Here is a 15,553-nt window from a genome sequence, read left to right as displayed (position 1 = left end):
CCCTCTCCTGGGACACACAGCGCTGACTTCGAAAAATAAATTTAATTTTGAAAAAGAAAAGAAACCAAACAGAAATTTCTAAGAGCAGGGACAACCACCCTGCACGACCGCCACCCAGGGAAAGAGAGCGATCCTTCATGTCATATTGCCACAACAAGAAGAGGAGGAAGGAAAAAAGAGGGGGAGGGTCACGTGACATCATTGAAAAGAACTTTACAAGAAATATATGAGCATTGGCTGTGGTTGACTGCAATTCCATGACGCCTTTCACGGGGCGAACCCTTTGAATTGTCTTCAGGCGGTTCACATGTTTGTATGTTCTGTGTTCTGCATATGTCAGAGGTCCCACACACACACACATGATCTGTGCACTGCAAGTGGCCAACCAGTTAATTTTATGTGGTTCTCTCATTCTATTGTAATTATAAAATGCAGCCAGGCTTAGTGATGAAGAATTCTTTAATTTAAAGAATTAAATGTTTTTCATCATGTGCCAAAAATATTCAGAGAGATTTTCTGTCCATGGATGGTCTAGGACTCTGCAGCTCTTGGGTCATATGTGGGAAAGAACATCTCATTTCGTTTCATTTCATTTTATTTTCCATATACAGTATATCCATACAGGTTAACAAACCAGGATGTGGAAATGGTCCTTTTGAGTACAGATACATCAACATGCATATACAAAATTGCACGAGTCAATCAAACAAAGTCACTTACATCAACCTATAAACATAAATAATATTATAAGGTAAAAGAATTTAATAAAATTTCAGTTAATAGACATACTTAAAAAATAACTTACTATAAAACTTGTATTTAAACCATTTCATATCAAATACCTATATTAACTAGATAAAATACAGTCACAAAATTACACACCTGTGACCCATTATGCTTGTAATATCATCATCATATTTAACTCCCATAGATCCATACAGTATATACTTCAAAACACATTTAAAACTATTAAAATTCTAATTTCTATATTCAGATTCATTAATCCAATCCAGTAGTTGCTCCTAATGCCTTAAATGGGACTGCTGCAGATATCCAGACTAAAAGTATATTACAATTGTTAAGCTATAATATGTTTGCATATTATAACCACTTAGGTTGATAGTATTCTTTCACAGAATAAAAAGAGTGATGAAGTAAAAATCTTTTAGTCCGCTCTTAAAAGTTAGCACGTCAGAAGTCAACCCTATTAAAGCTTGAGGTAAATGATTAAAGGCTTTAATACCTGCTATATATGCACCCTTACTGTAATTTGTTAAGTTTACAGAAGGTAAATAGAGATTATTAAGAGATCTGGTTTTATACTTGTGAACCTCATTAATAGAAGTGAAAAGATGGTTATTATTAATTGTAAATAAAATTAATGAGTATATGAATTGAGAATAGAATGTCATTATTTCAAGCTTCTCAAATAAATGTCTACAAGACACTCTTGAACCAGAATTCATGATAATTCTAATAGCCTTCTTTTGTAGTATAAAAACATTGCCAGCACAGGAAGCGCCACCCCAAAAAATTATGCCATAGCTTAAGATCAAATGTATGTGAGCAAAATAAATTGACTTTAATGAATCTAATGGAATAAAATGCTTTATATTTCTCAATGTGTAACACGACCTTGAAATTTTATTGATAACGTAGTATATTGTTTCCATATGAGGGTATCATCAATGATTAAACCTAAAAATTTTGTATCTTATGCCTTGATTAAATTAATTTGATCATCTACAATTTTGGAACTAATGTTATAACAATTCATGGAACGAAATTCAACATATTGAGATTTGTTAAAATTCAAAGTGAGCAAATTAGTATTAAACCATGCAACAGTGTCTTTAAGAGTTTGATTAAGATTAGTTTCAAAATCTAGCTTGTTTGTGTCAGTTACTATAATACTCGTGTCATCTGCAAAAAGTACTATATTATTGTTTTTATTGTTAAATGTAATTCATTAATGTAAAATAGGGAAAAAAGTGGGCCAAGGATTGATCCTTAAGGTACACTGCACTTAATTACTTCCCATTCAGAAGAGCTTCTGCAGTCAAATCTGTTACCTATTACAACTTTTTGATATCTATCCGTTAGATAAGATTCTATGAGTGTTTTAAATTTTCCTTTTATTCCATAAAATATAATATTTTGTGATTGACACAGTCAAACGCTTTCTGAAGATCACAAAATATACCTCCTACCGTTAACTTATAATTCATATCATGTAGGATGCTATCTATCAATGAAAAGGCCGCCCGCTCAGTCAAAGAATGAGACCTGAAACCATATTGTTCTTGGGCCAACATATTATTTGTCTCGATATACTTAATGAATGCCTAATAAAGAATAATTAGAATTAGAAGACCACCCAAGTTTTTCGAATATCTTAGAAAAGAAAGTTAGCAGTGATATAGGCCTATAGTTAGCAACGTTTTGCATTTCCCATTTTTTAAATAGTGGTCTGATTATAGGAAATTTCACTCTATCAGGCAAAATACCAATACTAAGAATTGCATTACAAATGTAAGTCAGTGGGGAAATTATAAATGGAAGGCTTACTTTTATAATTCTGTTAGAAATTTCATCATATCCACTCGAGTTCTTCATCTTTAATGATTTAATAATTCTTGTGATTTCCTGAGTGGAAGCATATTGCCATTTCATCTTAGTGAAAGGTCTGCTAAATGAGTTTACTAAGTAATCTGTTGGAGTGGGTAGTTCTTGAATATGTTGCTATATGAGTTGTAGTGACTGCCATGGGCTTGGAAGTTACCCTGGGTTAATGGTCCTGTTGTATGTTTTTAGAGGCTAATCTCTAGTCACCTAAGACTATTCTGGTGTGAGTAACCAAAGCAAGCCTTTAAGTTGAACCCTCTTCTCTGAGTCCTTCTCTGGTTGTTAAACAACCAACATCAATGTTCTTCCTAGTTTTGGAGTCTTGGCAACCCTGGCAGGCATAACACACCACTAATAGTTTACAATTGAGCCAGTAGAAATTAACTCTACCAGCAGTGTTGTTTCTTTTATTGTGTAGGTGCTTTTTGGAAAGTGAAAGAAGTTTGTAGTCCTACTCTTAGTGAGTTTTGTACCATTGGAGTAGTACTAAATACAGAGTGTCATTTCAAAACATGCTCAAGAAGAGTTGGTCTTTACAGTTACACTGACATACAAAATGGAAACAAGGCACTGTTTTGTTAACGTGTGGACCAGAAACAGAAGTATAGGAAAATGCAACTATCTACTTTCACCATGAAGAATTAATGGTACCAAAATTGTAAGTGCTTGCACCTTGGGTGAACTTGTGCCATGTGATGGTCGCCACATGCGACTGTCTTGTGCCCAACTTGACGTCACTTTATAACTGCCTTCACTTGTATCGTGTTCCGGGACACCTTTGCTGAAGTTACGCTGCACTCTTTCCCTTCTCTCATGAATGTCAAGAAATTAGGCGGGAAGGAAGGAGAATTGTAGTTCCTGGTGCTAGTAGGCAAGGGTTCTTTTCATGTATGATTACCAAGGTGTCTCGCAAGTAAGGAAAAGTCAGGAGTATCTGGGTTCTGTTCAGTAATGGTAGAAACGAGTTCTTATCTAAGGCCATACGGGCCTAGCTTGGGCAGGGCGCAGGGATCCTTATGTTACAGTCCCATACACCACTGCAAAATTTTACACTTTCAGCGATTATTTATTAACACTTGATAAAACTGAACTTAACAGAAACTCAATTTGTATACACTCACGTAAATTTGAACTTGTACGACTTCTACCACCAGAAATTGTACTTTATCAAAGTGACATAGTTTTTGCGTCTGTATTGGCCGAAAGTTTTATGAAGACTCCCTGAGGTAGAATGATCTCTCTCTGAATCCTGAGATGCTGAGGTCCATGAACCACAGCATCAAAGAGAAATCCACTCCTCCAAACATGTACTTATGGTCTAATTTGGAAACTAGGAGGTTCCCTAAATTAGTGACTTTCCAATCATGTATCTTTGCTATGTGATTCTGGCTGTTTCTGACCTAACATTAAGGTTGACAGTGGCTTGTTATATTAATATCGGGGATGAGGCTCAGGCTCTCTCTCTCTCCTAAGTTATAGCTGTTCCAAACTGTCAGCTCTCAAATTCTCAAAGACCTTCTGACTCTGCTGAAACTTCCAGAATTCCAAGAAATATACCAGATGTTACTTCCTGTCCACATAGCATCACTTCTCAGTGTAGAAAGGTGGCTATTCTTTGTTTGTGGATTACTTGATCTTAACTTAATACAGATTTAATGAATACAAAAGAGTCCAGTGAATTATATTGAACTGTTACAAAACACCATCTGCTCCAAAAGGCGTGTTGTGGTTGGTCAGCAACCATAGGAAAACTGTAATTTTAGGATTAAGATAGATGTATGTTGTCACTGTAAAACTGTTCAGTGAATTGTGAAAACAAAGACCCTAGTTTAATTAAACAATGTAGAATTAGGAGGCTGGGTGGGCCCCAGAGCCAGTCTGGATGATGTGAAGGGAAGAAAAACCTTGCTTCTACCAGGACATAAATTCTGACCCCTCAGCTATCCTGCCTGTAGGCAGTTGCTATACCGACTACTATCCCGGCTCCAAGAAGTGAGGTTGTGGTCAGTATCCCCAGAGCCAGTCTGGATGATGTGAAAGGAAGAAAAACCTTGCTTCTGCCAGGACAAAAATTCTGACCCCTCAGCTGTCCTGTCTGTAGGCAGTTGCTATACCAACTACTATCCCAGCTACAAGAAGTGAGGTTGTCAGTATCCCCAGAGCCAGTCTGGATAGTGTGAAAGGAAGAAAAACCTTGCTTCTACCAGGACATAAATTCTGACCCCTCAGCTATCCTGCCTGTAGGCAGTTGCTATACTGACTACTGTCCCAGCTACAAGAAGTAAGGTTGTGGTCAGTATTAAAGATAAGAAAATAGCCCATATTAAAAATGCTTCAGGTGAATATTTTGGGGAAATACAAGTTGAAGATTTAAATTGCTCTAGCAGTATGTTGGGGTGCTCTCCAGTGACCTCCAAAGAAAGTACATAGTGTTGCAAAAGTAAATAGAATAGGTTATGGAAAGAAAGAGTTGCACAGGCAAATTAAGTTGTCATTTCTGAAGTTCCCATGGTGCTAAGTTTGCCTAGTACATGATTCTCTCAAGTCCTGGACAATAAGAATAAACAAGTGAAGCATGCAATGATTTTTTACCTTAATGGATGAAGTAAAGCGGAATGTGCAGTATCGTCTAAACAGGAGGTTCCAGAATTGTTGACGCTGTTCCCAGGAAGCTAGACAGGTCAAAGGACAGTAGGTGAATTTGGAATTTCTAAAAGTATGGTAAATTAAGTTTGTATATTGAAAATGGAACAAGGAATTCTAGCTGAACCAGCAAAGAATTTTGGAAAAGCACTTTCTGAAGAAACTACAGAATGTAAAGTTGGTATATGAAGCTGAAGAGTTTTCTTGAATGTGTGCAGGAAGAAAGAATATGGGCTAGTCAAACCTGCAAGCTCAGAAAGGATTCTTAAACAGTAAAGGGTGTTGTAGGATTTGAGGGTCTAACAACAGTGGTTGTAGTATAAAACAGTGCATTATGGTGAATATCAATCGATGGTTTAAGCAGATATGTCTCCTGTGTCCTAGAGGGTCAGAGAAAGAAACTAACATGAAGCAGGCAGCAAGCACACTTGCTTGCTACCTATTTCATGCTGGTTTGTGGCATGGCTTGGCATGGCAGTACAATGAAAAATGAAGAATGTAGTTTAACTGTGTTTATATTGGCTGGTAATGTCAAGTAATTTGATAGTTAAAAGTTTTCAAGGTTGTTTCATTTGCAAATTACAGGGAAATGTTTATTGCCTGCATACATCAAAATTTATCTTTCATCATTCCAGTGAAAGTCCACCATGCTATAAATTTTATTGTGTAATACAGTCTTTTGTTTGTTTTGCATAAAAGTTAGCTGCTTAAATGTGGTCCCACATTGATTATTTAATAATAATAAAACAAATAATGCCAATGTTGTAACTGTCAAACTACTGCAAATGCATGTGTGAAGTTTGTACTGGTAGATTCCCAGAGGAAAGTACAGCTGCACACCAAATTTTATAATTCAGACTTTACAAATAATAGAGGTGATTCAATGTTTGTGAAGGAAAGGCCTACCACATGTTGCAGTGTATGTAATTTCATTAATTAATATGTAGGGATTTATTAAGATAAAATTGAAGTGGCCTCTGTAGTCTAGAGGTAACGTTCCCACCTCATGACTCGTGGTACGCGGGTTCAAACCCGGCGGAGGTCGTCGAATTTTTAAGGGCGGAAAAATTCAGGGAACAAGTCCTCCGGGAGGGACTTTAAGCCATGTGTCCTGTGTCATAGCTTTACGGCACGTAAAAGAACCTCATATCTCCAAAGGAGGTCACTGAGCCAAATTCAAGGATGTTTCCCACCCAACAAGTAGTCTCTAACACCTCTGATAGATGGGGGAACCATTATAGATACCGCCAAGCTAGTGGAGGCCGAACTCACTGGCTCGGTCGGGACTGATGGTACGCACCAATATCGGTAGGATATAGAGACTGGTAGAATATCATAGAGGGAAGCACAATGGACCAATACTGGTCTAAGTGCATGGGGAAACCCACCCTCTCCAATAACTAACTAACTAAGATAAGATTGAAGCTGGAAGAACTTCTACTGCGTGGCCACATTCATAATAAGGTTTGGTGATGACATGTTTGACAGCACTATTTCATTTGATATGGAATGAGTTGTGTAAACTTGACCAGTAGATTCTCAAAGAAAAGTACTGCTGGACACCAAATTTTACCTTATCTTTTGGACCTTAAGATGTGCCTAGGTTTTAGAGGGCAAATTTTTGTAAAAAATGTTCTGTTACATACATTTGAAATTCAAATTCAGAAGTGCCTGCTAAACAAAGCAGCAGTGCAGCACCAAGATTTTACTTGTTATAGATCCCCAGAAAATCTTTGTCACTTCTGTCACACTCGTCGATGTTACTGTCTATACTTCTACTTTCATTGCCATTGCTTTCAAGGGCACTGCTAGCACTACATTTCTTGAAAGACTATAATTGCCTGATGTTTCACTGACTTCTATAATGTTTTCACCCACTTTCAAATCTGTCATGGTTGGTCGCTTCATTGTCCTGTTGGTGTCATATTGTGATGTAGTGCCTCCACCCTGGTGGTACAGTTGGTTTGTTAATTGAGGCATCCATTGGATGCGATTGGGTAGTGAAGTCTCCTGCACTCACAGCTTATTGGGTGTTTAATTCCTTAATTGCCCCTCCTCTTGCCTCCGTTATATGTGCCCTGAACTGGTCACTCACCAAAAGGGCTGGCTTTTTCAGTAGGCACCTGGACATTTTGCTCATACTTCTGTTGCTGCAGCATTATTCCATTTTTGTCCATCCATCCTTTAGAGTGAATGTGAATAACTATTTCTCTTGGAATTTTATCTTTTAGTATCAATTTGTGTCCTTATATAAGCAATGAGGTAGTTTTGTTTCATCAGTACGGCATGCTAAAATAGCAATGGAATTGCCAGAAGTTTTAATTGCGATAGATTTAGCACCCTAAGTGTCTACAGTCCTGTTCAGTGGAACATTTCTGATGCATCTCTGGTACCCATGCAGATTAACTCTGATAACAATGTTACTAGGAAGGAAAACAGAATGTAACACAGAGACTTACTTTACAATATAAACCTCAGAGCTTCATAACTTGTACTCTTCTCCAAGTATAATTAGTATGATCAAGTCAAGGAGGATGAGGTGGGTAGGGCATGTAGCATGAATGGGGGAGAGGGAAAATGCATATAGGATATTGGTGGGAAAGCCAGAAGGAAAGAGACCACTGGGAAGACCAAGGCATAGGTGGGTGGACAATATTAAAACAGATCTTAGAGAGATAGGATGGGATGGTATGGATTGGATTGATCTGGCTCAGGATAGGGACCAGTGTAGGGCTGTTGTGAACACAGTAATGAACCTTCGGGTTCCATAACATGCTGGGAAATCCTTGAGTAGCTGCAGAATTGGCGGCTCCTCCAGAAGGGCTCAGCTCCATGAGTAAGTAAGTCCGTAGGTATTCATTATTGAAAATATACACTTTTAGGCATTGAGGCACTTGTCCCATTGTTTCACAAGCCCCTGAAAGGTAGCAGCATAAAATACTTTGGGTTGCTGTTGGAACCAGGCGGTGACTTCCCTTTACAGGGAACATTTACCTCCTGAGGATGTTACAGTAGGAGTCAGCAGTACATAAATGCCCAACTCCTACTGTAACATCCTCAGGAAACTTTGTAAGGCCATTCAATGGAAGCGACCAGGACTCCTAACCAAAGGCATGTTGCTTTTGCATGACAACGCGTGTCCCCATACTGCTAACAAGGCAATTGAGATGCTGCAAATTTTCAAGTGGGAAGTCCTCGAGCATCCTCCGTATAGCCCTGACCTTGCTCCAAGCAACTTCCATTTGTTCTCTTAAACATCTTTTGGCTGAACATTTTCCTGATGATAAAGCTGTAGAAAGGGAAGTCACCGCCTGGTTCCGACAGCAGCCGAAAGAATTTTATGCTGCTGGTTTTCAGGGGCTTATGAAATGATGGGACAAGTGCCTCAATGTACAGGGACATTATGTTGAGAAATAAAAGCATTTTTCAAATCAGTGCTCTTATTTGTTTAAGTTCTATATCCATTTGTAACTTACTTATTGACTTACCCTTGTATATTGGCCATTATCAGGAAGGGCTGCATTAAGATTTTACAGTTTGTTGATGTCTTGTGCTTCACAGAAACCCCTCACATTTTTCTGTTAGAGGCATTTTACGTATAGTTCTCGAGATTAACATTAGTCATACTTGTTACTCTTCTGCAGCTTGATTAAAATATAGAATGTTTATGTGAGATTCAGTGTTGAATATGAACGTGATGCGTACGTTTATTATGACCTTCTTTTGGAGCAGGTATCACGCTGTTCAGAGTGTGATTCTTCGGGCCCCAATCTGTGGCTTTGTCTGCACCGCGGATGCTATAAGGTTGGCTGTGGAGAGGCACATAATGATCATAGCACCTTGCATAACAAGGTTGGTATAAGTAAATGTTTTCATAATTTGTATTGGTTAGTAAACATACTGACAGTAAATAGAAATGAGTTATTTTGAACTGATGCACATCTTTAGAATTCAGTGACAAGGTTACAGAATTTTAAGCAGTCTGGGATTTGTTGTATAGAGTAACTGACCATGATGAGATGTTTCTTACCAGAATTTTATAATTGTCAACATCTTGTCAGATACTAGGCCATGTGGTCTGTTGTGGTTTCAAGCCATCTCTTAAGTGATCTTGGGAAACATCTCTCCCTCTAGGCTTGTACGATATGTTTTAACATCCTGTTGTTTAACATTCTTTGTGCATGTTTTTGAGTTAATTTTATAACTTTGTATACATTTTATGATTGATTCATTGATTGCTTGTCTTGAAAAATATTTTTATTTCATTTATGAATTAGAAATGTAAATGTCCACAATTGACCAAGTTTTTTTTTAATGTGTAGATAGTTCCCAGAATAATAGATTTTTTCTTTTTGTGTGTTTAGTACTTTGCTAAATATATATCAGTAAGTTTTCAGAAAATGTGATTTCTTAAACTCTTTAGTATGGCATACAAAAGAGATTGGTTTGAGTATAAAATTCCAACCACCAGGAAAGTCCTTACCACCATGCACGATCTGCAGATGGGCCATCCAGCATTTTTCTTATATTTGCTAATTTTATCTATAAAGTTGTATAGTAAGCCTGTATTATGTATTTTTTCAGGTTTTCATTGTTTAGCAGTTTAGTTTTCACAAGTAGAATTTTGTATTATAAAAGCAGTTAGTATATAAGAACCTGTAAATATTTCAATTTTCTTAGGAAATCAGTATACTAACACTTAATAATATTTTCTTTCATTCCAAAAAAAATAACACATAATTTTACCTATTTTCTGTAATTGTTTATTGTATGCTTCTCATTTTGGATATGTTTGTGTGTGCCCATAGACTGGGGAGACCCTAACCCCATGCTATACTAAATAGGTGTTTTGTGTTTACTGTGTGCATATAATACCTGGTACAGTCATTAATTTAGTGGACTATGGTTTCATCTCATTATATTACAAGGTATTCACATACACTTACACAGATCTACATTGACCCTCAAAATAGTTGTCGTCGGCCGCTATGCAAGTCTGCCAATGTTGATATAGCTGCCAAAAACAGTGCTGAAACATATTGGCGGGAAATTCCCGTACAGTGTCTCTTGTGGCATTGACGACCTCCTTGGATGACTGAAATCTACGACCACGTAGTTTTGCTTTCAAGCAGTGAAAGAGAAAGAAATTGCTTGATGCGAGATCAGGTGAGTGTGGAGGGTGTGGCAAAACGGTGACTGTTGCTTTGCCAGTTCCTCTTGGACAAGAACAGAGCAATGTCCAGGGGTGTTATCATGTAGCAACAGTCAATTCTTCCTACGCCAAATGTTTTGCTAGGGGATTTTCCTAGTTTCTGGCAGAACTTGATGTTTGCCGGTTGTTCAAACCGCAACATTTTCAATATCTGCCACTCGCATGTAACTGCAGTTCACAACAGAGGCTGTAGTTCTGCTTACACTGTTTGCACACAACTGCCTCTTGCTGTGACGAGAGATGAACTAACAGGGCATCATATCGTGCCACAACCTGTCCACTGTAATGCATTGCAACGCCGCTTTGCGGCCAGTCCATGAAATTATTGACTGTGGTAGTATGTTGTACCTACACAGTGTTTGGTAAGAATAAAATATTTGAACCCAACATTAGTTATTGTGTCATTGCATATAAGAATTATTTACTTGCCCAGCTCTAAATTAAAGTACTTTATTAATAGACATATGGCTTATGTAATGTGATCCATATATTTGGTTTTTAAAAGTTTTTCTACAGAATTTTAATCTTTCATGAATTTTAAGCCACATTTTCATGTAATTAAACGTGATACTGATTTTATATGACATGTAAATTACACTTACAAGCTTTAGTGGCTTATAAACATTAAAACACCCATGTGGATTCCTTATGTGCTCAAAATAATGTAACAATCACTGTTAGTGTTTTAACTTAACTGTAGTTTGGTTGTAAATGTATTTCTAATTGTTTATATGTCTTTAAACATTTTATTTGAAACATTAATGGAATAATTACAATAGTAGTGCATGTATTGTAGCACCATCTTGCATAAAATAACCATATATCTCGTCATCTTTCATTATGCTCTCAAGAAAGTCAAAGAATATCATTGACATACCACACTGAATTAATAGTCTGTTCAAAATATGTGGGTGTACTATTTGTATGGCAACAATGATACACAATACACCAGTCTTCAGATCATGAAAGGCTACTTCAGAATTCTGTCTCAGAATAATACTGTTCCAATATCTGTTGTTCAGAGCATCGATATACCTACTCAGGTGGAACCAGATTTCTTCAGTAAAAATGAACCTGATCAAGTCCCATCTGCAGAAATAAATTACAGAAGTGTATTTTTCATTCCTAATTTCCATCTTCAGTTACTCGAAACTGTCTTAAAGTAATAGAAGTAACTGTTGAAACCTGTGCCAGTTGAGCTAATTCTGTCAGGCATTTTTGAGGCAGATTTTCTAATATGGCTCCAGTATTGGTTGATTTTTCCTCGGTTACTGCAGAATTGTGTGTAGTGCACTTATTTTCCAAGAAAGACCCAGTTAAATGTGTTCTCTTCACCAATGCAGAAATCCCTGATGAAGCTGGATTTATTATGATTTATAATGTTATATTGCAGCATCCTGTTGCACTGCATAGCTCTGACTTTGTGTTTTGCTTTTATTTTGTCTATGTGCAGCATCGGTTATTGTTCACTTGTTTTTTCTTTATTGACACTACATGCGTCAGCCTAACTGGCAGCAGCAGAGATATTAATCGCAGAAACACGTACACCTGAAGATGGCCGGTTAGGCCGAAACATGCGGAGTCGATAAAGAAAAACAATGTGTGAATAGTAACCGACGTTGCACATTAACGGCATAATAGCAAAATGCACCCTCAGACCTGTACGATTTAAATTGTAAAATCATGAATTCATGGTTTTTGGTAGCATCTGAATACAGACAGGAGTCATTTAATGGACAGTATTGATCATGCTATTACCACAGTATCATGTTTGCTCTACTACAACTGTATCTACACTTTAAAGGAAAATGTATTTATTAAGTTTGTGGACGCGGTAGCATAGTGGTTAAGGTACTATGCTACAAGTCGGAAGGTCGCGGGTTCAAATACCGTTGAGGTCATTGGATTTTTTTTCAGTTGACCTAATCCTTCTGGCTGCACTCAGTCTCTAACAGAAATGAGTGCCAGGAATTAAATAAATAATTTTCCTGTGGAGTAAAGCGCGACCGGCACATAAGGCTGACAACCTTACCGCCATCTTTGAGCCAATTGAATTGTCTGAGATAATGTGGGACCCTCAACGTCTCACAACCCTATGGGCCTTCATGGCCTGTTACAGGGATAGTTTTACTTTTTTACTTTTACATGAAAGATTTATTTCATTTTTAGATTAGATATTTAGATTCATTTCATGATTTTGTTGTTGTTATAATGTTGGTGATTGTTCTAGAGTTGTTACAACCACTACATTCAACTGAACTTGTCTACAAACCGATTATGGTGTTATCAGTGTGAGAATGAGGTATTCTTGGAGAATGGAATGAGCCATATTCGCTCCAGTAGTTGTGTCATGAGTCCTGTGTTGACACGCTACAATTCTCAGACAATTGGACCTACAGCTGATTCTGGTGACAGCAGTGACAGTGAAGATAGTCATGATGACAATGGAAAACCAAGAGGTCAGATTAGTTTGCACATATGTGTTTGAAAATATTGCAATGTGTTGGTGAAATTTTCTTTGTGCAGATTGTCTTTCTGAATGGGATTGATTGAGTTTTGTTTATAAGTTTTTTTTGTTGCCATTTTGCTTTTGTACACTTCTGTGTGACACTGTGTTGCTGTATATTTTATGTGGATCTTATTGGTATTCATCATGACAAATTTTTTAGGATCATTGGGAGTTATTGCTATGACATTTTGCTGTGTAGTGTTTTATTTACTGGATGAAAATGTTTTTGTTTTCAAAATCATGATTTGGAATTTCAAAAGATGATAAATATTTGTCTTGTTGAATATATCGTTTAGTATGAAGGTTGGAGGTGTTGAATGTGGCAGTATTATACCCTATAGCACTCTTCTTGCTCCAAACCACTTTTTGTTGTGAAGTAAAGTGACAAATCCAGAGACTAATGGAATGCATAAGTTAAGATTAAAAACAATGTACTTTCTAATGTAGTGCACAGTATTCCCAGTGACGTTCTTTGCAGTTTATTGAAGTTGCAGTCATTCATCAGATTGGATTAATGATTTATGATGTGCATGAAAAAGGCAGTTCATGTTCTTTTTTTATTCCACTAAGAATACCTTAAAGTTAAATGTTTTGAAACATTTTAATGCTGGTTAAACTCAAAGGAAAGTGTGCTTGATCACATTGAAGAGTAGTGGAATCAGACTAAATTTATTGGATTAAGTGAAGTTTTGTTGTGCGTTGTTTGGTTTTTGACCCCTTTCCCCTTTAAAGCCATTGTTTGAAGTATTGCTGTAGTCATTAAGAACACATTTATGGGTTACACCATTACAAAGGGAAACTATCAAAGTTTTTTACTGATTATATAACTCATCATTAAATAAACAAAGAGTAAATACAGTTTTAATGAATAAGGTTCACTTCTTTACAGTAGGCATCTCACTGTAATGAATTATTTTCAGGTCTTACAGGATTGCAGAATATAGGCAATACTTGCTACATGAATTCGGCACTTCAGGCACTGTCCAACACTCCACCATTGACACAGTTCTTCTTAGATTGTGGTGCTGCTCTAGTTGCTGCCAACTGTGGTGAAAAGAAGCCTGGACTGTCTAGGAGTTACCATAGGCTGGTGCAAGAGATGTGGCATCGCAAACGTCCTGGATATGTGGTTCCCTCAGGAATCCTGTATGGCATACGTAGTGTAAGTTAAAATATATTCTAGAAATCTTCACTGTTTTCTGTAATTCCCTGTTTGTCCAAAATGGGGGGACAGAAATGAAGTGCAGAATGGTGAGTTCCCTTTAACAAGAATTTGTTCTGTGGTTACTGTATGTACATAACACACTTTCTAATGCTTTCAGTGCTAGCAGTATTTTGGGTTATAAATTCCATCTAGGCCATGTATTACGTATGAAAATTGTATTTTGTATTTACAATTTACTTCTATTTGGCATAAAGAAAAATTGCCTGATCAGTGGAAGGAGTCTGTTATTGTACCAGTTCACAAGAAGGGTGATAAAACTGACTGTAGTAATTAACTGCTCTCAGCTTCATATAAAATTTTGTCCAATATTCTTCTTTCAAGGTTAAGTCCATATATAGATGAAATTATTGGGGATCATCAGTGTGGGTTTTGACCTAACAGATCAATTACAGATCAGATCTTTTGCATTCATCAGACATTGGAGAAAAAATGGGAGTACGGTGAGACAGTGCATCAGCTGTTCATAGACTTCAAGAAAGCCTACGATTCAGTTAGGAGGGAAGTATTGTACAATATTCTGATAGAGTTTGGGATGCCCATGAAACTAGTTAGGTTCATTAAAATGTGTTTAAATGAAACGTATAGTAAAGTCCATGTAGGTAAACATTTGTCTGATAAATTTCCTATCCAGAATGGTTTAAAACAAGGAGATGCTTTATCGCCACTCCTTTTCAACTTTGCCTTAGAATATGCAATTAGGAAGGTCCAGGGAAACCAGGTGGGACTGACGCTAAATGGGACACATCAGCTGCTGGTCTATGCCAATGATGTGAATCTACTGGGTGATAATGTAGATACTATAAAGAAAAACACACAAACTTTAATTGACGCAAGTAAAGAGGTTGGTCTAGAAGTAAGCACTAAGTATATGTTACTGTCTCGTCACCAAAATGCAGGGCAAAATCATGACATAACAACAGGAAACAGATGTTTTGAAAATGTGGCACAGTTCAGATATTTGGGAACAACGATAACAGATTGAAACCTGATTCAGGAGGAAATTAAGAGGCCATTGAACTTGGGTAATGCTTGCTACCATTCAGTCCAGAACCTTTTGTCTTCTCGTCTGTTGTCCAAAAACATAAAAATTAGAATATACGAAAGTATAATTTTGCCTGTGGTTCTGTATGGGTGTGAAACTTGGTTTCTGACATTAAGGGAGGAACATAGACTGAGGGTGTTGAGGAGAATATTTGGAACAAAGAGAGATGAAGTGACAGGAGGTTGGAGAAAACTGCATAATGAGGAGCTTCATAACTTGTACTCTACTCCAAGTATAATTAGAATGATCAAGTCAAGCAGAATGAGGTTGGGCAGGTCATGTAGCACAAATGGGGGA

At 37.2% G+C, this 15,553-nt stretch overlaps 1 protein-coding gene across 4 annotated transcripts in view; it reads left to right on the top strand.

The window, feature by feature from the left end:
- LOC111866528 (ubiquitin carboxyl-terminal hydrolase 20) overlaps nt 1-15,553 on the top strand; it is a 49,899-nt gene that overhangs the window by 1,927 nt on the left and 32,419 nt on the right. For all 4 annotated transcript variants that reach the window (XM_023855773.2, XM_023855692.2, XM_023855605.2 and 1 more), the window contains 3 exons: nt 9,001-9,120; nt 12,711-12,939; nt 13,910-14,151. In XM_023855773.2, the coding sequence (XP_023711541.1) occupies nt 9,001-9,120; nt 12,711-12,939; nt 13,910-14,151 (591 nt within the window). The remainder of the gene's footprint in view (nt 1-9,000; nt 9,121-12,710; nt 12,940-13,909; nt 14,152-15,553) is intronic.

Source organism: Cryptotermes secundus, unplaced genomic scaffold (genome assembly GCF_002891405.2).
Source record: "Cryptotermes secundus unplaced genomic scaffold, Csec_1.0 scaffold24, whole genome shotgun sequence".
NCBI classification, from domain to species: domain Eukaryota; kingdom Metazoa; phylum Arthropoda; class Insecta; order Blattodea; family Kalotermitidae; genus Cryptotermes; species Cryptotermes secundus.
This window is presented reverse-complemented; position numbering and strand designations above follow the sequence as displayed.